The sequence below is a fragment of the Agelaius tricolor genome, unplaced genomic scaffold (assembly GCF_023055355.1).
Source record: "Agelaius tricolor isolate 1412-34295 unplaced genomic scaffold, bAgeTri1.0.p SCAF_1, whole genome shotgun sequence".
Classification (NCBI taxonomy): domain Eukaryota; kingdom Metazoa; phylum Chordata; class Aves; order Passeriformes; family Icteridae; genus Agelaius; species Agelaius tricolor.
Genome location: NW_027269261.1, coordinates 70,660,529 through 70,681,913, shown reverse-complemented (window position 1 = coordinate 70,681,913; position 21,385 = coordinate 70,660,529). Strand labels below are relative to the sequence as shown.

Sequence of the window (21,385 nt, the reverse complement as noted above, 5' to 3'; positions counted from 1 at the left end):
GTGGGGTGTTTGACTTAAGTCTGATGATAAAAGTATAGTGCTGGGGAAAAAGCATGGCAAAATATACATTGCTGTCTCACCTGCACTTTCCCACCCTGGAGAGACCTCCTTGTCCCTGGGAGGAGGGAATCTGTCAGCATTTTCCCCAGCTAGACTCTGAGTTTTTCTTTTGATTTCACTCTTTTCTTGCATCACTTAAAGGTTTTTTTTTTCATCAGAAGTAACTTTAACATTTATGGTCAATAAATGTCTTTTGCAGTCCTTGCTAACAAATCTCCATGTCAGCCTTTTTAAGTGTTCATTGCACCACACTCCTCATCTCATGAGCATAAATTTAAATATGCTACTCTAAACTTGTTACCTAACCATACCAGATTGTTCTCTTACCTGGCACAAATACTGTCATGTTTGCAGATTGCAGGGCAAGACTAAATGATGTAGCACAAGATAAGGGGAGCCAAAGCCTGAGAAGAAAATGTTATGATGAAGGCATTGCCTTTACTGCCAAACCTGAGGGATCAGTAGGCTAGAATATTTTGATCTTTTCTGGCAAGAAGTCGTGGACATTTGGTTATTAAGTTCTAAAAGCACTGCCCTGGAGAATAATTTTGAGAGCTGACTTGTGTTAACTGGAGTGCCCCAAATCATTGTTAGTTGTTAGAGCAGGTGTCATGGCTTTGTAGATCAAGCATTCTGTGGGTTTGTTATTTACTGATTGTTTGATTGGGAAGTGTGAATAGCAAAGATAGCCTGTATTGCAGAGAACAAATTACCAGCCTTACTCTATTTAGGAATTATGATGCTGCTATGTCCCTATGTAACAGAGCTAATTGCAGTAAAGCCAGACTGACACTTTCTTACTTAAATGCCATTTTTTGCTTGAGAATGTGTTTTTCCCCAATTTCTTTAAAGCATTCCACTTCTGCATTTAACATTGCTTTAATTTTAAACCAACTTTTGAAAATTGTTGTATGGCTCACTGATGAACTAATGAGTCAGTGAGAAGCAGCTGAAGAACTACTTGCTACAGGGGTAAGTGTTATTGCAGTTTGAAGTTTTTCTTCTGGAGTTTGATATTTCTATAGAAATCTTAAGATTGGTAACAGGTTGAGCACTATAGTGCCATGCCATACATCAAAACCCCAGAAAAGGAGAGCAGTGACTTCTGCATAAATCTGTCAGTGTCTGCTAGCTTGTGTAGTTCAATTGAAATCATGATTCAGGGAGAAGTCGTCACAACAGCTTTGTTCCTCTTCTGCTATATTTGAGAAAGCAATTTGCCAGTTCAAACAGAGCTCCTTATGAGATAAAATGAAGCCAAACAGATGATAGTTTAAATTCTAGTGCAGGCCAGGTTTTGCTTCAGCAAAGCTGTAATCAACATCTTAATGAAGGTTTCCCCAGATAAGTCACAAATGTGACTAGGTAGTTGTAAAATCATATGCTTATCATATGCTTGTATCTATTGAGGGGTTTCCTCAGTAAGCAGTATACTTGTTTTTTTGCTATGGACTTTCAGTGTAGTGATGCTGCTGCAGACTTGGTTCAGTTAGAGCTAAGGCTTTTGATGCCAAGAAGAGCTGGTGCTGCGTACTGCTGTCTGGAGTTGGCCTGGTTGAATAGGATTTGTATAGGTTTATGGGTGGAATTCATTCTGACCAGTTGAAGGCTTCTCCAGGAAATACTAATGATACAGGTAAATCCTGTATTTGTGAGTAGCTTGTTGGCAGTCTCCTGTCATGGAGGCCAGGTACTTTGTAACTTTGAATACTGTCATGTTTGTGTAATAAAACCATTGGATTTCCTTTCTGTTTTGTACTTGGTGAGTTTTAATAGATGTAAATGAAACAAATGGATGTTTTTTTAAACTAATTAAGGATATATTTTGAAAAAATGAAATAATTTATCAGTTATACTTAGTATTTTGTAAGTTCAGTTCTTGCTTTTTCAAGAGGTTTCTAGAAACTTGAATAGCCCACTTTTAGTATGAAATCTCCTGAGAAGAAATTAATCTACTGGCAGCTTTTTTAAAAAAAAATAGTGGTGCTTGGCATTTCAAGTGTGCTCATTTTTCTGGCTCTGTTATTGAAGGGAATGTGGTTGAGAGGTTGTGGTGAAGAAAAAGGGGTGGTGGAAGACAAACCTCTCTCTAGCAGCCTCTTCTATAGTCTGATATTCCTTATTTTATTGCTTGATTTCTTCTGTGATAGAATTGCAGAAGCCTCTTCCAAAACAGCAGAAACTATTCCAGAAATAGAAACTTCTTGCACTTCTGAACTGTTACAAGAGTGGTATGCTTTGGTTTTAGGTTGGTTCTTCTTTTGTCACTTTTTCTCTGAATAGTTTTATTCACTAAACTGTGGTAAAAGTAGGATTAGGGAGCAAATATTTGTATCAGATACAATAGAGGCCTTTCAGGTTTTTTTTTACCCAGAGCACTTGTGTTACCTCACAGGCCAAACCTTTTTGAAATGAGTAGTCTGGGGCACACAGACACACCAGATGCCATTTTTTTTTCATGGTAATAAAACTATTTTGTTATGATGTAGGTTTTTTCTGGGACATGAGCTTAGAATGAATCTCAGGGGAAAAAAAACAATTAGTTTTGCTGCCAACCAAGTAGGCTTCTGTTTTTTAAAATTACTCCTCAAATTTGAACAAGGACTTTGATCTTCAACTTGGTGAAAGCATGGCCTTGTGTGTTGAGATATTTTGAGATCCTCTGAATTGAAGTTCAAGGCCATAAGAGTTTGCATAGACATTTCAGATCTCCAGCTTTTCAAAATAATACCAATTGGGACATCTTAAGAGTTGTTGAGTTGCTGTACTAATGACTTGAAATAAGCTCAATTATAAGTGAGGTCATGTTTTGAAAAGAGGTATGAACAATAGTAAACACCATTCAAGACCTTGAAAATGTCTTCAAGCTACAACAACAGCCAAAAAGGAGTCTTGAAAGAGTGGGAGAAAGAGACAGTTTTGTTAGGTTTTAAAAAAAAATATGCTGTTGGGAGACTTGTCTTGAATTTTGCATATTTTAATTAACCATCTTAGTATTGACATGCATTTGCACTTACAAGTTTTTCCAATCAGGGTGTAAGTACTGCCAGGAAATGATTTGCTTTCTTCTGGTGTCTGAGCAGGGGAGAATGTGGGAAGACATTGCGTGTTACTAAAGATATTCTCCCCTTCAAACTCAAATTTTGTGTATCACTTAATATCTTTTAAGTATGTATTAACATACTTAAATCTTACCACTGTTGTCAAAGAAAACATATTGTCAACAAATTTAACGTTGTTATGCTGAGACTCCAAATGTACCTCAGGATAATATGGAAATGAGCAAGGAGAAATCATTCATTTAGTTCGTCTTCCTACATTTCCTACTTTTCTCCCTTTCCTGCCTGAAATAAAGTAGAATGTCCTTATTTTGAGGGTGACTGGAGGGTCTTCTGCCTTAGATCTCCTCCCTCCTTCTTGCAGAATGTATGTTTGCATAGAACCAAGATCAGTATTCTGCTTTCTTTGCCCCCACATACCATTGACTGGCTGCTTGCTGTGATTTAAATTGAATCAAATGTTGATGGGATTTTATCAGCAATCCTAGTGGAGGTTTCCCTTTTTCTTTGACAGCTTCCAGGCTTCAGAAGATGCATTAGAATAACTAAAACAAAAAGAAAAAAAAATACATTTCATGATCATGCAAAATAGCTTGAGACTGGTAGGATATCTGAGTTGTCAGTACTAAAAAAAAAATCTACTGATAAAGTTTTACTTTTTGAAATAAAATCTATGTTAAGAAAAAAAAGGACAAACCAGAATAACCAAAGAATATAAGAAGAAATTATTAGAGTTAGATAGTATCTGACAGGAATGAGGGAGTCATTATCCTAAAGCTATCAATAGTGTGATGTTTAGAATTATATGTAAAATATTTTCTACAAACTTCTTTAATTCCTGAAACAAGAAAGAAGGTTTTCTGACATTTGATTTGTTTTTAGAGATGATCAGCAAGTATACTTGGCTCTGCCACAGTATCCATGTTTTTTAGCAGATAGCAGATATCGTTCAAAAATTGCTGCCTTCAAAAGGAAACAATTTTAAATTTTTAAACCAACTTTTATGGAGGCCAAGCCATTATTTTTGTTTCCTTTAGTCAAAACAAAAGTTCCTTTTTCTGTAACATGTTATCTGGAAATAAGTATGCCTAAAAAGACAAATATTAAAGTAGTTAAATTAAATTAATAAAAGCTTTACAATTAAAATATTGGTATAAAAATGTAGGCATTTTTATTTGTTCTGGTTGTATAACCTTTGCAAAAAAGCAGGTGAAGCTGTACTCTACACATTGATTTGTTTTTCTGACTTTGTGCTGCTTCTTGTGAAACTGCAAATCACATTAATACAGCCTTTCTGTATAATAATTTGAATATTATAGTCCATTATATTGTTAAAGTGATTGTTGGTAATCTAAAACTAAATCCAAAGAAATTATTTTGAAAATGTCTCATTTGGATGTCTCTGTTTCTTTTCTCCTGTAACTTTGAGCATGAGTAGTTTTATTGAGCACAAGCTCTTTAAAAAGTACACACTGAAAAATATTCAACAATTAAATTGTCTTACAATGCTTTCAAAGTACTAGCAAATAGCTGCAGCCTTGTAAATTAATGGAATAGTTTCCAAGCATCTGAAACCCTTTCCAGCCACAGATTGATGATACAAATTTTTGATTACCCTATTAATAGAGATCCAAATTAAATCCAAAAGGGGCTCTTGTGTAAGAGCCATGCTTGCATATTTTCTGAGTGAGCTGGTACTATAAACCCGAGATATTACCCTTCTATTTTTTGGTCATGCATTTTCCTTTATATTTAATTAGTGTTTTGTACTGACTCCTCTATTTCTTTACCACAGCACTGTATTTTCAAAAAGTGCTTTAGATTCAAGTTGTTTAGCAATTACCCAGCTCCAAATGAGACCACAGCCACAGGGTTGCAATTTTAATTTTCTTCTGTGTTGGCTCAGCCCATAGAGCTCTGAAAGTGGAGCACTTTAAAATAAGCAAATACTCTTTTGCAGTGTGTTTTGTGGATGTCAATTCAGTTTCATGGATTTGATTGAATTTTGGTAAGGTTTCCAGTTTTTTAGAAACTGTTTCTTTTTTGAATTATACTTGGAAGTGGCTGTGCATAGTAGTGGGGGAAAGGGAAAGAGAACTATTCCAAATAGAAAATCTGAGCATTTCTGGAAATTTTTGCATAAAAATATATAGTTGAGTAAAATAGATATCAAGTGTCATAACATATGTCCTGAATAATATTAAGAGATTTAAAATTTTTAAACAATATTCATTCCAGATGAAAGTAACTCACTTGAAAAAATGGTTAATAAAAGGCATACTTTGAAAGTATATTTTTATATGTTTATATATTTATACATATCAGGACACATGCATGTGCATATAGGTACATATTTTTACTGTGACTCTATTGATTTTAATCATGTTTAAACCAGAGATAATTTTGGGTTTAGTATTCAAAGCTGAGAGAATAGGATGTACAATGTTCATGGGCTTTGCAGTACTGATTTTCTGAGTCTTACTACTTTATCTCTTTATCAGATCTGCTCTAATAGGTATTTAGTACATATGTCTATGCATGATACCATACTGCTTAACTTTATATCCTGTTTTTCTAAGACTATTTGCTCAAATGGCTTAATGAGGCAAAGGATTTATTTTGATGATGGTGGATTTGGAAACATTGAATCATTTTATGTGTTCTGATAAAAAGGTACATATGCTAGGGCTGGGAATGGGATTATTTTTGCAGTGATCTAAGAAAACCCCAAATCCCAAGCCCTACATGTGTGTTTTGCTTCTTATATAGAATTTGCACAATGATAACATTACTTATGAATTCTGAGCTAATGATTTAGTCAAGGTTACGCTTTGCTGCCTAGTGCTACTGTTGTGGTTGAGTGCAGCTTCTTTCTTACTTTATCACAGCCATGTGCTTGCTTTTATTTTAACCTATATCTATATTTACTCTTTTTCTCTTGACTTGCAGCTCTTTGCCAAAACCGACCCCCCAAAAGGTCTTTATGTCTATGGAGATGTTGGTAAGTATCATTTGCATCCAATAGAATTTTTTCTAAATTAATGTCTATTTGAATTCTGAAGCTGTATGTTTATGTAGCTTTATTGGTTTAATGGATCTTACTGGATGTAACATTATAATGTTATTTAATATAATTACACTCTGAATGCTGGAAGCTGTTTGATTGGACCACATTACTGTGTGTAGTTGTTTTCAGCATTAGCCATTCTCTTATATTTAAGAATGCAATTTAAGAATTTGGGAACTAATTGTGGGAGAGAGTTCGTATATTCTAATTGTAACAGTGCAGCATGAAAACATACTTGCTTTCTAAATGAAATACTAACATGTTTTATGGGTGTATGGGGAGTAATTTGTGCAACCTTTGGGCCATGTCTGTATTTTAAAACAGAAAAATAAAAATGTAGTTCTTCCAAGTTTTTGAACAGAAAACATAACTGCTCCTCACAGCAGTCTGGTCTTGTACTTGGCCTGTGGAAAATTAGAGTTTCATTAGGGCCAAGCTGACAAACAGTCATTACTGTAATCAGTACATACTGCTCTTAAATTAACTACCTCTTGAGTGATTTTTATTGTTCTTACTTGAAGGCACAGGAAAGACAATGGTGATGGACATGTTCTATTCTCACTTAGAAGTAGAAAAGAAAAAGAGAGTCCATTTTCATGGCTTCATGTTGGATGTACACCAGAGTAAGTGCAGACACAGGTATTGACAAGAATTTTATAAAATACAGTATCTATTAAAAAGTCTGTCTCATATTCATATTAATCACTGTAATTTTATTTAAATATTTAAGCATAAAAAAGTAAAAAAAAATAGGAGAAAAGTTAATGCATGCTAGCTAGCATTGTTTATCATACCAGCATAGATATTAATTGCATATTATTTTTCAAGTATCTTTTCTGAAAGAAAAATATACATACCTGGTTGTATATATAACTCGAGTATATTGCTTAGAATGAAATACTTAATGAAACGTTTTCCAGGTGCCAATTAGCTTACCTGAAATCTGAAGAAGGCAATTCCTAAAACTGAAAATGGAAAGGTTAAACTCACTCTGTATTTTGAATAAGCAATAACTAAATCAGATATAAATGCCAAGGAGAATGGGACCTATTCTGGTTGAGGAACTTAGTAATAACTGTCAGTAATTTAGAGGAAAAAAGCAATAGAAAGAAGCACATTCCAAGTTTCAGAAAGTTTTCTGATCAGCTGAATAAGGCATTTTGTTTTGACAGGGATGCTGTTCTAAAGATTTTAAAACTTGCTTCTGTTTCTAAATTCTATGACCTTAAAATACTGTCAAATTGTTAACTATTGTTTTATTTTACAAGTGTTGTGACTTGTAAAGAGCTGCATTTTTCTTGGGAAGCTTTCACTGGTGTAGATAACTTGAGCCATTTCTTAGTGCCCACTTTTCAATCGTTGCTGGGTCACTTGAGATTTTCTGTTTCCATTTCTTGTCATTTGTGCTTAATCTTAACAAGGGTAGCTTCCTTCTTCAGGATCCTTTTTTTCCTGAATCTTTGTTTATAGTCAGGTGCAATACAATCCATGAGACAGTAAAGTATGGATTTAATTATCTTACCATATGCCATTATCATCATCTTCACGTGTTGAAGTATAAATGCATTGCTACATCTGCCTTCTTTCAGCTAAATGCATTCTAAGAATACCTTCAGAGCAAGATAAAACTCCAATTTGTATCAGTTTATAGAAGAGTGCATAGCATTCAAGATGTTTTTGACATTTGTTTTACAGCCTTCTAAACAAAATAAGAATCACAAAATCTGTGAGCTTTTAACTGTTGTGTGGATGTGGTTGTAAAGTGTTTTAGCCTCTTGAAACTGGATTAAGTTTGACGCTTTCTTATTTTTACTGGACTAGTTTACTTTTTATTTGTTAGCTAAGTAATTTGTTCTTCCTATCTTAGAAAGAGGAATAAGAAATATTTGTTCTTTTTCCTTTTATTGTCTAAGGAATACATCGCCTTAAGCAGAACTTACCAAAGAGAAAAGCAGGATTTATGGCCAAATCATACGACCCAATTGCACCTGTGGCAGAGGAAATAAGCAGAGAGGCTGCTCTCCTGTGTTTTGATGAGTTTCAGGTAAGTCTTAGATTACTCCTTCATTTCAAGGGAAACTTCATAAAATTACTTTTGATCTTAAAATATGATACTTGTTACTGTGAATATCGTATTTGAATCACTGGCCAGTAGTGACTGGTAGAAGTTAAAGACTAGAAGTCACTTCACAGTTTTGAAGGTGGTAGGATTTGGGGTTTTTTCCACAACAGACAAGATGCAAGTTAGCAGTGTAAGTCCCCTTACAGTGCTTTTGTTTACCAGTCTGGTCATTGATCATACAAGGAGGTGTTAGAGTTTGTCTAGAGGCTCATGAATTCTTCAGGACAGGGATCATCATCCTGTGCTGAGTCTATACAGTGCCACCTGATGCTTGCTTGCCACTGATCTTTGCTTTTGTAGTTCATATAATGCAACAAACACTCTCAATGTGATTAAGGATTTTAAGAAACTTCTATTGAATTAAATGTGAAAATTAAAAATAAGTTTATAAAATGATCTTTACCCAAGCTAACTTGATATTTCATTTGTTTTACACAGTTTGTGAATGTTAATGTCACAAACTTAAATGTAAAATTCTTTATAAAAATGTTTAATAAAAAAACTAGAGGTATTTGGCAGCTTTAACCAGCTGAGATATTTTTTTAATTCAGACAGAAAATGCAGAGCAAGATATGAACAGATCTATGTTAGTTCTCAAAACACCAATAGTAAAATAATCTATTAAGTGAAATTGTCTGTTATGGTGTTAAATTAACACATTTCTGAAATGGATGGAGCAGTTTGTCTCCTAGCTGTTATTTTGCAAACCTGCACACTTGAGGAAATAACTGTTCTATTGTTGGCTGCCATGAAGGGACTTTTGCTCAAGTAACAGTTGTTCTTGTTTTAAATTTCTCCTGCATTTTTCAGGCAGGAGTGATTTCAGAATGTGTGGGGTCGTCATTGCAGTTGCTGCTGTTCAGTCATTTAATTTGTGCTCTGTCCAGTGAATATGGTTATGCTGGGCTTCCAAAACCTGAGTGTAAAATCTAAATACAGAGACAATTGTACTTACACAATGAAGAAATGAGAAGGTTGGGAGAGGGAAGTGTTAATTGTCACAGCATTAAATGCTCAAATGGTAGAAAATGGCTTTACCATGTATTAGTATAAATACCTGCTTTTCTGTAAAAATGCTCACTGCTTTCATGTGGCAGTACTGTGGTGTTTACAGACTGTCTATTTCCACATTTTGAAGGGAGAGACTGGGGGATATTTTGTTCCCAAGTTGATTGCCTGCTCCCCCTGCTGACTTGCTTGAGGTACACCAATGACTTCAGTTGTAAAAATCACCTGTTCTGCTGAACTGTCGCAGTTGGGAAATTAATACAAGAACTATACATTTTAAATGTGTTTCCAAGACTTTGCATTGATAAGGGAATTTTTAAAATCTACTTGGTTTGGATATACTAATATTCTACATTCACAGATTTCTGAATGGCTGTATTTCTTGCCTGATTTTCTGTAACGTGGAACTCTACACAGATTCTGCCTGATAGGAGGAGTTCCAGCTTTCTGAATTTTTTCAGAAGGCAATGAATTTGGGATAAGAAACCCTCTGCTTAAATAGTCATAAAGTAGTGCAGTGGCTGGAAGAGGAGCTCACATGGTGAGACAGTTAACAATAATAAGGAGCCATATTTAATTTGGGATGTTTGCAGCTCATTTCTGCAGTGGACATCATGGCTTTATTTCCCTGCAGTCTGATTTACTAGTATTTAAAGAATTGCTAGATTAAAATGAAACTGGAAAGAGCTGCAGGCTTAGAACATACACTGCTCTGACTTGTGGACAAAGCAACCCTCTGTTTTGACAGATGAAAAGTGAGGTTGTTTTGGCAAAATAATAGTGTGTGGAGACAACATCAGAAAACTATTGAGATTTGCTTTAAACACTTCAAGTTGCTTTCAGATGCCTGCTGAACAAAAAAAAAGGAGAATAAGTTGAAAATAATTATTCATTTATCTTAAGAACAGAAACATGGATGAGTTTTTTAATATGAGATATTTTAAGTGAGATATTTTAATATGAGATATTTTAAACAAGGACAGCAAAACATATTGTTAATGCTCATTTTGCAGAGGAAACCAAATGCAGAACTTCAGAAGACAAAAGCATTGTTGAGGTTGCATTTTCCTCATTGACAATGGGTTAAAGCAAAACAGAAGTATTCTGAAGTGAATCTTCCTGCAGAACCCAGAGAACTATTAAGCAAATGGAGAACTGACTAATTGATCTAGAAAAATATTTCAGTACTTATTTTAAAAGTAATTTTCTGTGTTCCAATGTATTGTTGGATTAAAATTTATATTTTAATGTTTCTTTGTGCAAATACTGTGTGATGGCCAGGACCTCAGTGACAGCACTATGCTTCTGTGTTTGTCCATTTTGAAGCAGGATTTTGTCAGCAGTTGCCTGAGCCCCAGGCTGTCAAGTACTTAAAGCATTGCTGTGACTTACTGATCTTTGTCATACAGTTTACTGGAAATATTAAAGTCTTTTTTTCATCACAGAACTCTTAAGCCATTCTGAAAATATCTTCACTTTGAAGAAAAACCCTAAAATTAAGCTTTTTGTAATGATGAGATTTCAGAGCACAGGGGTGGCTAGCAGTGACCAAATAACTACACACAGGTAGTTAGAAGCTCTAATAACCTATGTTATTATTTATAATAAAACCAGAGTCTCTCCTTCTTGGGAAGCTGAGGGATGATGCAGTGTTAACCTTAAGGTACCAATGGTACCATCTGGACTACAAAAGTGAACTAACAATTTAGGGAGTTTTTACTAACCTACATTCTATTAAAAGCCTCTAATAAAAATTAGGCTCTTATTTTTGTGCTAATACTAATTGCTGATAATACATGCTTATGTTTGTCATTCATTACGTGGAACTGTACCAATCAGTGGCTGACTGAGTCTCAGGCACTTAAACATGTAAATTAACTATTAGTCTAGTGTCTTTGCTGTTTTTTTTCTTTTTTCTCTTAAATGCTAATGAAATTTCTCCATTCTCTCCTCTAGCAGGCCCTCCTTATTGGTAATTTGTAGGCTTTGCTTTTGTTATCAGTTGCAATAAATGCTGGATACAGTAAAAAACATGAGAACTTACAATCCTTTAGTTACTGTCTTCTACCTGCTTTACCTTGTAGAAATTGTTTATCTTTTCTAAAGTGTATTAGATAAAAAGAGCTCACATTTGCATCCTTGTCCTCAAAATGGCTCTTGCTTTTTGATAGAACTTTCAAGAGGTTTGTTGGGGTTTTTTTGTTTGTTTGGTTGGTTTTTTGGCTTTTCTTTTGGGGGGGGGTGTTGTGTGTTATTGTCGGGGTTTGTTTGTGTTTTTCTTTTCCTTTTTTTGTAATGGAGCTCAGAATTCTGCATCAAAAACCAGTTCTTCTTAATAGGAGAATGTTATTGGGTTTTTTTATGTGAGCATTATTACTCTTTCATTCCCTGATTGCTAGAGGCAGCATGCTTTGTAATACTATTAAACAAAAAGGTTTGTAACAAAATTATTTCTATAATAGAATTTTAAAATTTGGCTTTTAGGTGTGCTTTGTGGTACAAGAAATTCAGTTACCCCTAAGATGCACATCTATAGTGATTCCTCGTGTGTCTGGTGTTCTTAGGAATGGGACAAGTTCCTGAATTTTAGTATCTGGAAGAAATAAATTATTGATAAGTGAAACATAAGCAAGCGTGTAAAACATATGGTATGATAGTGAATTACTATTTTTTTAAATCAGCTCTTAGGGAGCAGAGAGATGCAAATCTGAGGCATGTGTAATTATGTAAAAGTTTGTTTTTTATAAAGGAAAAAAATCCATATTAAGGCATTAATAGAGCAAAATAGAAAAAAATCTTTGGAAGAAGGAAGCTAGTGTTTATGTATTGTTCATTAAGAATGTTACTGCTTCAAAACTAGTTGCCAGAAATGAAACCTAAGTCTTTTACTTAAGTTTCTAGTGTAGTATTACCTTTCTTTTTCTTCTGCACTGAAAAGTAATTTAGAAATGGGAGAATTATGGGGGGGGTGAAGGGGTGTGGAGTAGAAGAAAACATTATGCTGGGTAAAACTTTCTGTGATGGCACATGTGTTGATATCACAGCATACACATCTAAGCTGGTGAAAGCTCAGCAATCTGTCAGTCTCTTGTGTAATGGGAATAACTCCCAGCATGCCACCACTGGTTTATTTCCTCAGAACTGTGGTCTGTTTTGGCAAGCCAAAATGCAACAAGTGTGTTTATAATAACCACAGGGTCTGCAGGAAAATGAAGTGTAATTATCATAAAGGTGGTTTATGTATTAAGGTGGTGAACTCCTGTAAAATATGAATTGCTGGTTTTTCAGAAAAACTTGATGCATTTCTTTACAGCATTGTTCCTGTATCCTTTTATTTCATGGTACTATAAAGCAAATTCATTAAGCTAAAATTAAGATGCTTAAAGAAATTTTACTTAATGGCTTATCTTGTAGTCATTTTTCCTTCCTTACCCCTCCCCAGTATCTCTTGTTCTACCCATTTTTATTTTTCATTCGTGTTTTGTGCCTGAAGGTTAGAAGAGGCTGACTGTGCTGGAAGTGACTGCCTGCCTTTTGATTATTCATGGACAGTAATAGAAGGCACTTAAAAAGAACAATGAAATTGCTTATTTTTGTGATGGGCCATCTGTTGAATTGTTTTTTGCAACAATCACACAATAGTATCTATGTCATATCATTCTATTTTCAACAGCAGCTGATTATGTATAGTTGGCTACTTGTCTTTATTTTCTGAAGTCCCATGACCATTTTAAATTCACCTCTGCAAACCTTTGCCTCAAAGGTAATAGAAATGTAAAACAGCCAGTGTGTATCTCTTTTTATCTTCTGTTTTTTTTCATGTTGTTCCTAATTAAGTAGTCTCTTAAATGTTTAGGTCTGTTTTCTGTGTCTCCCACCTGTAGTTTCATAATAGAAGTTAACATGGAATCATTTAGCAATTGGTAAAGAAATGGTGGAGTTCTGCAATAAAGAGTGGGCAAGTTTTGAAAGACTGTGGTACATTCACTGCTTATTAATTATCCCTTTTATTTTTTTCTCACCAAGCAATAATTAGAATCTTTTTCCATGGCTTTCACTAACAAGCATTTTCCTAGCTACAAAGCCACTTGCAGATCTATTGCAGCAGAAGCTGAAAGCAAGATATAACAAATGTGTTGTCTTCTCAGGTCACTGACATTGCTGATGCCATGATTCTGAAGCAGCTTTTTGAAAATCTCTTCCAAAATGGGGTTGTCGTTGTGGCGACATCTAACAGGCCGCCAGAAGGTAAAAACAAACATTGTACCAGTGTTACCCAAATCCAGTGAATCTCAGTATCTTACAAAACAGTTGTATTTGTATCATACAGTATTCAGTTCTAAGGAACTCTGTAGACTGCAAGAATCAGAGATACTCCAGCTTGTCCCCTACTTTTTCTTGTTCTTAAAGAAGGAAAGGTTTTTCACTTAATCTTACCCTTCCTGTATCTTGAACTCAGTGTTCTTTCCTCCACCACTCTCAAAACCTCCTGTGTTTTCTGATCTCCTCTACTCTATCCAAACCAGTGAGAGGGTGTTTGGGCACAGGGCAGTTGAAGAGGGGTAAAATATTGCCTGTTCTGAATGTGTTTAAGGATAGGAAAAGATCAGATCCTGCCAAAGAAGGGAAATGATATCACATTGCTTCCCAGTTTCTAACTCAGAAACTTGCAGATGTGGTCCACCAGCTTGAAGGAGAGCCACTTACCAAGATGCCATTCTTACCTTCTTACAAGCTGGTCTGAGAGAATTAAGTGGAGAGCTCTTTCCATTTCTACCTCTTTTTTACAGTGACTAGTCCTTTCTAGTGATTAGCTAAGTAGATCCTTCTACAAAGTTCCCAAATCTGTATGGGTTTTAACCATTCAGTAACTGTAATTTTTCATGAAGGAGAAAAATGTTTGTGTTGTAGAGCATTAGCAGTTAGCATAATGCATAAACTTTTATGACATTTCAGATTGATCAATTTCAAATACTGAAGAGTTACCTTAATTGTTAACTGTAACAGCCATTAATTTTCCTACCCAAATTAATTGAGTAAAAGACAATCACTAATGATGGGCAATTCTACAATGAACTTTATCTTAGCAAAAAACAAAAAACAACAACAATAACAAAACCCCAAAACAACCAAAAAAAACCCACCCAAATGTTTTTATTAGGGGAGAAAATTATTTCCCATTGGCTTATTTTCCTTTTCTGCACAAAAAAGATGGAATTGTAACTACTGTAGTTGTGTTGACTACAGATAGACTGAATGCTGGTGCTTTACTCACTTGAGAGCCATCCTTGGGTTTTTTTTAAGGACTACTCTTTAAAGTTCAGGAGAATTTTTTACCATAACCTGAGGATTGTAGCCAGTGCTTTAAATCAAGATGTCATTTTGTGACCTTTATGGTTGTATGGGTGTTTTTCATATACATTAAGTCACTGTATCAACCTGAAATCCATCCACCTATATTAAGTACCCCAGAGAATGACAAGAACAGCATTTCCAAAATTACTGTTTATTTTTCTGATCTCATGAAACAGAGACATAATACACAGCTCACAGTCCTATCAGCTAGAAGAACTAATGGGAGTAGCTGTCTTACACTACTAATTTTTGCAAGTAAATATGCAATTGATTGCTATATATTTTAACAAATGTATGACCATGCTGATTTGCTGAGTTGGGAATGAGCATGATACATGGTTTCCTAGAACTTTTTTTAGTAATTAGGGTAATGGAATTATCTTAACTGCTAATTTTTCTAAATGTTTCCACATACATATCCAATTTTGTGAAAACCATTCTGTAGGTGGCCTGTTGCTGTCTCATGGATGCAGCATCTTCTGTCCACTGTGAAGTGTTGGTAAAGCATAAAAGCTTTAGTGTATTTGTGGCCTTCAGGACTTATGGGGAATATAAAGGATAATCATAACCTGGCACGTGCTTTGAGTGGAATTTTGGTGATATCTCTGCCAGCTGTCTGTATTCTCTTATTCATTCCTTTTGTCAGCTATAGGTGCTAAGCTGCCTTTTTGTAAGGCTTCTGAATATTAATGAAACAGAGCAGATCATCATACAGTTTTAAATTATTGTGTTTTCCAGGAAGTCATTCTGTTATGAACTTGTTGGGCAGTTGGTTAATTTCCAGAGAAGAAAAGTTTATGTTGTATAAATATATAGAGATAAGTAAGATGAAAAATGCTGCTTTACAGTTTTTGTTAATTTGTATTTTGTTTGATGATGCAGGTCTGCATTTTGTTACATAATATACTATTTTTTTCTTTCTTCAGTTGTATTTTTAGCAACTTTGCCTAAGTTTACATATTAATTTAATTTTCAGGTTTTTGGCCTTAGGGGTGATCCTTTTTCTTGCTTTTGAGGAGGAAGTGTACCTGGCAGAATTGCTAGAAGATAAAGCATATCACAGAACATCAAATAAGAATGATGCTAACTTAGCAAAGACAAACTGTATGTTTTTAGTTTGTGTGGGGTTTTTGCCCTCTGCCAAATACTTGGGTTTAGCAGTTGCATAGTTTGGCCTTACAATCTATACCAATGTATACCCAGTATTACAAATATTTTTTAAACCCTTACTTTAAAACAGATGCTGCTCTAATTTCTTCTGCTAGAATTAGTTTTATGTCATTAGAGATCTAAGTCATTTTTTGCTTCCTGCTGTTTTCACACTTCTAGGGATGTTCCGTTCTACCTTAAGGTTGTTTTGAATTTTTGTATAGTAAAATAAGAGAAATGGATTTTAGCTTTCCTTTTCTGCCTTTTGTTCCTCCTCCTGTCTCCAGCAACACTGAGTTTTATTTGCTAGACTAGAAGACAAGCCGATGTTATTAAGACTAAGTAGCAAAATGGTACTGATTTCTTTTCTTTCAGATCTCTATAAAAATGGTCTTCAGAGGGCTAATTTTGTACCATTCATTGCTGTGCTGAAGGTAAGGAGAGCCACTTGTTTAATGCTTTTCAGTTTTGCCTGCTTTATTAATTAATTTGTAGGAGATTTGTAGAGGATTGCTTTGATGCAAGCTTCCACATTATATATATCTGCTTTAGCTATTTTGAGCAAAACTAATTGAAGGTAAGGCAAGAAGGGACTTTTTCCTTCTGGAATTAACATGTTTTTAAAGCTGGACTTTTTTAACATGACAAAAAATTATCTTTTTGACTAAGGCAGCAGAAAGTGTGTGTTTGGATAAGATTTTCCTGCTGGCGCAGGTATGCTGTGTAACATAGTGTCCCTCTAATATTTATACTGTGTTGTACTTGTGGATATCTTACATTTATAATGTTAGAACAGCTTGCAGTTACTTTGATGTAAGGAAAGTCGGGTTTGTTCTGTACTTCTCAATTACCTTGTTTCTAGGTCTTTCTCATGTGTAAGTAGTTTTTTTTCAATGGCTGTTTGTGAGGCTTCACATAATGTTCAAGAAGCAGTGGCTCTGAAGCAAGCTTCCTTCAGTCTGCATGTTGTATTGTGGGAGGTCAAAAACTATCATAGCTTCATTTAAATTTAAAAATGGAGGATCCTTCCTCTGTGAATAACATAATTGGTGCTTATTTTGCTGTTAAAAAGAATATAAGCTGAAATGACACTTAGAAGTTGTGGACAAGTTGCAGATATTTTTTATTCCCAAGCTACAATTGTATTGTTATGTTACTGGGGGCTAACATACAGGTCTCTTATCCTGCTCTGGATTGACATGACATGTAAAATGGAAATATCAGCATTTTCCTACTTCACAGAAGTATTGCTAGAATAAAAGCATAAATAATGTTAAATAATATTGGTATCTAGGATAAAAGAACTGTAAGGTTGAGTTTAGGTAGGTTTGGCTTTTTGATAGGAGATTTGGAATTGCTGAATTGATGCATTGACTGGATGTTCCTGCTCAGATGGTCAGCAGTAAAGCAGCTGACAGTCCCTAGCAGTTTCAGTGGGCCCTCTCAGAATTATAAAGATTGCTTAATTGCCTAAGAACCTTTGAAAATCCCATCTAATGTTGACATTTGTACAATTATGAGGTTTAAAAGTTAATATGCCATTGACATGATTATGGCACTCTGGTGCATCTCAGAATGGCTGTATATGAAGTCAGGGAGGTTACTAGTGAGAGTGGTTCTTACCTGGATGGCTTTAGAGAAGTAAGGAACATAAAAACAAATTAACAACCACTTCCATTTCAAATCGTTGAAAAGGGCTTATTTTGTAGCTGTCTGCATGGGATGAGAACTCCCAATCATAGAGTATTTTCAAGCATAGAGGTAGTTTCATATGCATTTGCTTTTTGAAATGCAGCAACCATGGTGGATCATTCTTTTCTATATGTCTTTCTTTGTTGACTCCTAGTTTTCTCCCTGATAAACATAAGACTCCTCCATTTCAGTGATCATCAGGCTTTAAGAATACCTATCATATATGCTTATTTATAGTTTCCTTTTTTGTCTTTTTAGCTAGCTGAATTAAAAAATGTGAAATGTAGGTTTTGCATCAGAGCACCTCATCAGGACTGGGAAGGTAATAAAAATTTTTTAGTAGGAAATAGATGGAATGCTGAGAGAAGCAGTAAAGGTGGCTTAGTCTAGAGAATGGAGTACTGCAAAAAGAAACAAGTAGCACAACCCAGACAAGAGGCAGATGAATATTATCATCATAATGAATGAAGGGAGAAGCAAATGTTAACGTAATTCGCAAGGGCAAATACTGGATTTCCTGTCCTTGTTCTTTTTCCCAGCACCTTTGTGTTTTTACACTGCTCTAAATATATGTGCCTTCAATGTCACTTTAATAAATATTACCAGTGTAGCAATATTCTTTCCCAAAGACATAATGACGTAATGAAAAGCTGGATCAGAGCAAGCTTATTCACAAAATGCTTCTCTGACCCTGGTTGGGAAGTGGAAGGATAAGGGCATGATATTAAAATTATTAATAAAAAAATATTGAAATCTACATTTTTAATTCAATATAGCAGAAGTCAGCATTTAAAAATCACACTGGAATTCTAGAGTATGATTTTAACCATTGACCTTTACATTACAAAGGTGTGGATAGAACATTGATACTCTGGCTTTGGTTGTTTGAGAAATGCAGATTTAGGCCTCCCCAATGTGTAGAATCTGTGTGATGACATTGGTGTGAATGGATAAAGTAACTTCTGCCTCAGATGTGCATAATTCCGTGACTAGGAAATGTAAATATGATTTCTTCTAGGATTTTTGTGAAAGTGGGGAGGAAAACACTGCATTGGTTGCTTGCAAATGTTTGATTTACTGTCTTCTCAACCTTTCCCTCACTCTTAAGCCACGTGTGTCTGTTGGTCTCATCTGACCTGTCCCCTGGTACTGGCTTTGACAGCTGGGACTAACTCCTAGCTTAGTTTTCTCTGGGCTCAGAGCCTCCCAGAGGGCTTTTGTTTGGGTTTTAGTGGGAGTGAATAGGTGGGTTGGTTTTGTTTGTTTTTTTCAGTAATTAACTTTTATGATCATAAACCTTAAAATAAGACTTGAGCACTAAAAGTAGTTCAAGTTCAGCACAGGAGTTTCAAATTTCTTTAAATGTTCTTGGGAAGGTGGAATGAATGGAAACTATTGGCAGTATATTTCTGTGAAGAAATGCTTCACTTGAAATAGCTTTCAGGCTCTTTTCATTTTTGTCAGTGGAACACATACTTTCTAGATACCTGGGTAACTGTTACACAAATATCTTTTCTTGTCTTCAAATGATCAAAAGTCATGGTTTCTTCCCCAGATGTAGAGTTACCCATGTTCATCCTAAATTCTTTTTTTATTTTCTACAGTCTATGTAATTCCAATATCTGTGTTTGCATTCTATTTCTTACAAAGATAACTGTAAACCTGTTTCTGTGGAATAAGCAAAAGGGTGAAATAGCACTCTAGAGAAGATACAGTTATCTTCCAGAGCTTGTCCATATTGTCTTTCTAGGTGGTAGATTACTGGGACAAGTGATTGTTGTGTGAGGTTGCAACTGAAAGTTCCAATTTTTAGAGCCACATGAAAACTTCAGGTCCTACAGCTGGTAGCCACATAAAAGCCCCAGGTCTGTGTCATTGGGCAGGTCAGTAACACCACTGGCAGCTTTTTTTGCTCTGTGTTCAATTCTGATCTTATCCCAGTGTTCTCTTGAAATAATAAATAGTTTGAGATGTATTTTTTCAGTGATTCTTTAATCCTCTAACTCAAAGCTTTATAAACAGGGGAAAACTCTGAATTCATCAGTTCATTGTTGTGGCTATGATTCTTTGGGACACTGTATTCCTTATGAAAGAGTTTAGTTTCTGCAACAGATAAGAGTGCTTCTTCAATCCATGAAATTTTACAAAGATAGAGCTTTACAGAGAAAAGAAGTATTAGGAAGAAAAATCTTTTAATTCTATAATTGTAATTCGATTCAGTCTCTTCCGATTGAGCTTTTAATCTCACAGGATCTCTTGCTGAGCATTTTAAAGTGTGTGGAATTCCTGTGTGATTTTTTTTTTTAAAGACAGTTCTTGAGAAAACCATTGATTGCTCACAGTTACTTTGTTCAAATGCAGAGAGCAGAAATACTCTAAAAATTGTTACTTTCAACCTAAAAGAAATATACAAAGTTTCTAAATGTTTTAAAGCTGATTTACAAATAAAGCTGTGTATCTTGGAATCACACAATTAATTGTTAAGATTGGAAAACACCTTGAAAACTATTGAGTCCAACTGTTAACCCATCGCTGCCAAGTCCATCACTAAACCATGTCCCCAGGTGCCACATCTGCATGTCTTTTCTCTGGGGATGATGTCTCGCTTCCTTGGACAATCTGTTCTGATGCTTGACAAACCTTTCTTTTGGTGAAGAAATTTTAATCCCAGGTCCTTTTTTGCTGTGGAGCTTTCCAGCCATTCTGTCCCCAGCCTGTAGCGCTGCCTGGGGTTGTTGGGAGCCAAGTGCAGGACCCAGCACTTGGCCTTGTTGAAGCTCACACCACTGGCCTTGGCCCATGGATTCAGCCTGTCCAGATCCCTCTGCAGAGCCTTCCTGCCCCCAAGCAGATCAACACTGTGCTAATCTTTAACAACTTGATGTAAGATATTATGTAAGGCTCTTGGGAAAAAAAAAAAAAAAGGGAAAGAAAGCGTGCTTTAATTTACTGTTTTGGTGTTTTGGCAGTAATTTTGGCAACATTTTAATTTTGGCAGACATTTAATGAAGACATTTACATCAACCCTCAACTGTTCTGAAATCCTAACTCTAATTCAATGGCTAGTTCAGTGTTTCATTCTCTGAAAATCAGGAAGGAAAGCTCCTCAAATAATTTGTCGTGTAGAGTCAGTAACTTGAGTGAGCAGTTCTTGTGATTCCAAAGGTTTCCTGGAAGTGTAGCATGAAGCTTCAAAATGTCAAGCTGTGTTGAAGTACCAAGTATGTAACTTCTGTGTTTTGTCAAGTTTTCTTCATGCAATAGACTTGCACTACACTAAATTTTAACTAAAAGTCAAAAAGTTTTAGGGCCCTTCATAGTCTAAGTATAACTTAAAAAGGCCAAATTTTAGAAAAAAAACTTTGGCTACCTGCATTTTGCTTTGAGTAAAGGGGAGGAATCAGCTAGAAATCTATTGTCAGTGGGACATGAATTTACTTTCAGCATCTTTTTTTCCCTTCTTTTTTTCCTTCTGCTATTAGGGGCCAAATAATTATTTATTTTAAAACTGTTCGGTTAAAATGACTTTTAACCATAAGTAAGCATTGTACACTCCTCTCAAATAGAAAGCAATGCATTATTTATACACTGTATTTCCCTGTCTTTCTTAAAATCAGTTAATGATTATTTATTTAGAATGTTGCTGGCTGTGGTTTTAATTAAAGTGTACCCTTTCCTACAAAGCAACAAACTGAGGAATTGAAAAGCATTTTCAGTTTTCAATAGCTTAGTATGAGAACATGAAAAATACTTGTTTTAAAAACATTTAGAGCTGCCTCTAAGGAAATTGTGGGAGTTAGTTTTGTACAAAGGCATTTGGTAGATATAAAATGTCTTTGATGGTGCAGTCAGCTTTTGTCCAACCACCTGTGT

The 21,385-nt window shown here is 35.2% G+C and overlaps 1 protein-coding gene across 3 annotated transcripts in view; it reads left to right on the top strand.

The window, feature by feature from the left end:
• AFG1L (AFG1 like ATPase) overlaps positions 1 to 21,385 on the top strand; it is a 64,563-nt gene that overhangs the window by 7,899 nt on the left and 35,279 nt on the right. For all 3 annotated transcript variants that reach the window (XM_071439146.1, XM_071439156.1, XM_071439136.1), the window contains exons 3-7: positions 6,069 to 6,120; positions 6,708 to 6,809; positions 8,100 to 8,230; positions 13,465 to 13,564; positions 16,196 to 16,254. In XM_071439146.1, the coding sequence (XP_071295247.1) occupies positions 6,069 to 6,120; positions 6,708 to 6,809; positions 8,100 to 8,230; positions 13,465 to 13,564; positions 16,196 to 16,254 (444 nt within the window). The remainder of the gene's footprint in view (positions 1 to 6,068; positions 6,121 to 6,707; positions 6,810 to 8,099; positions 8,231 to 13,464; positions 13,565 to 16,195; positions 16,255 to 21,385) is intronic.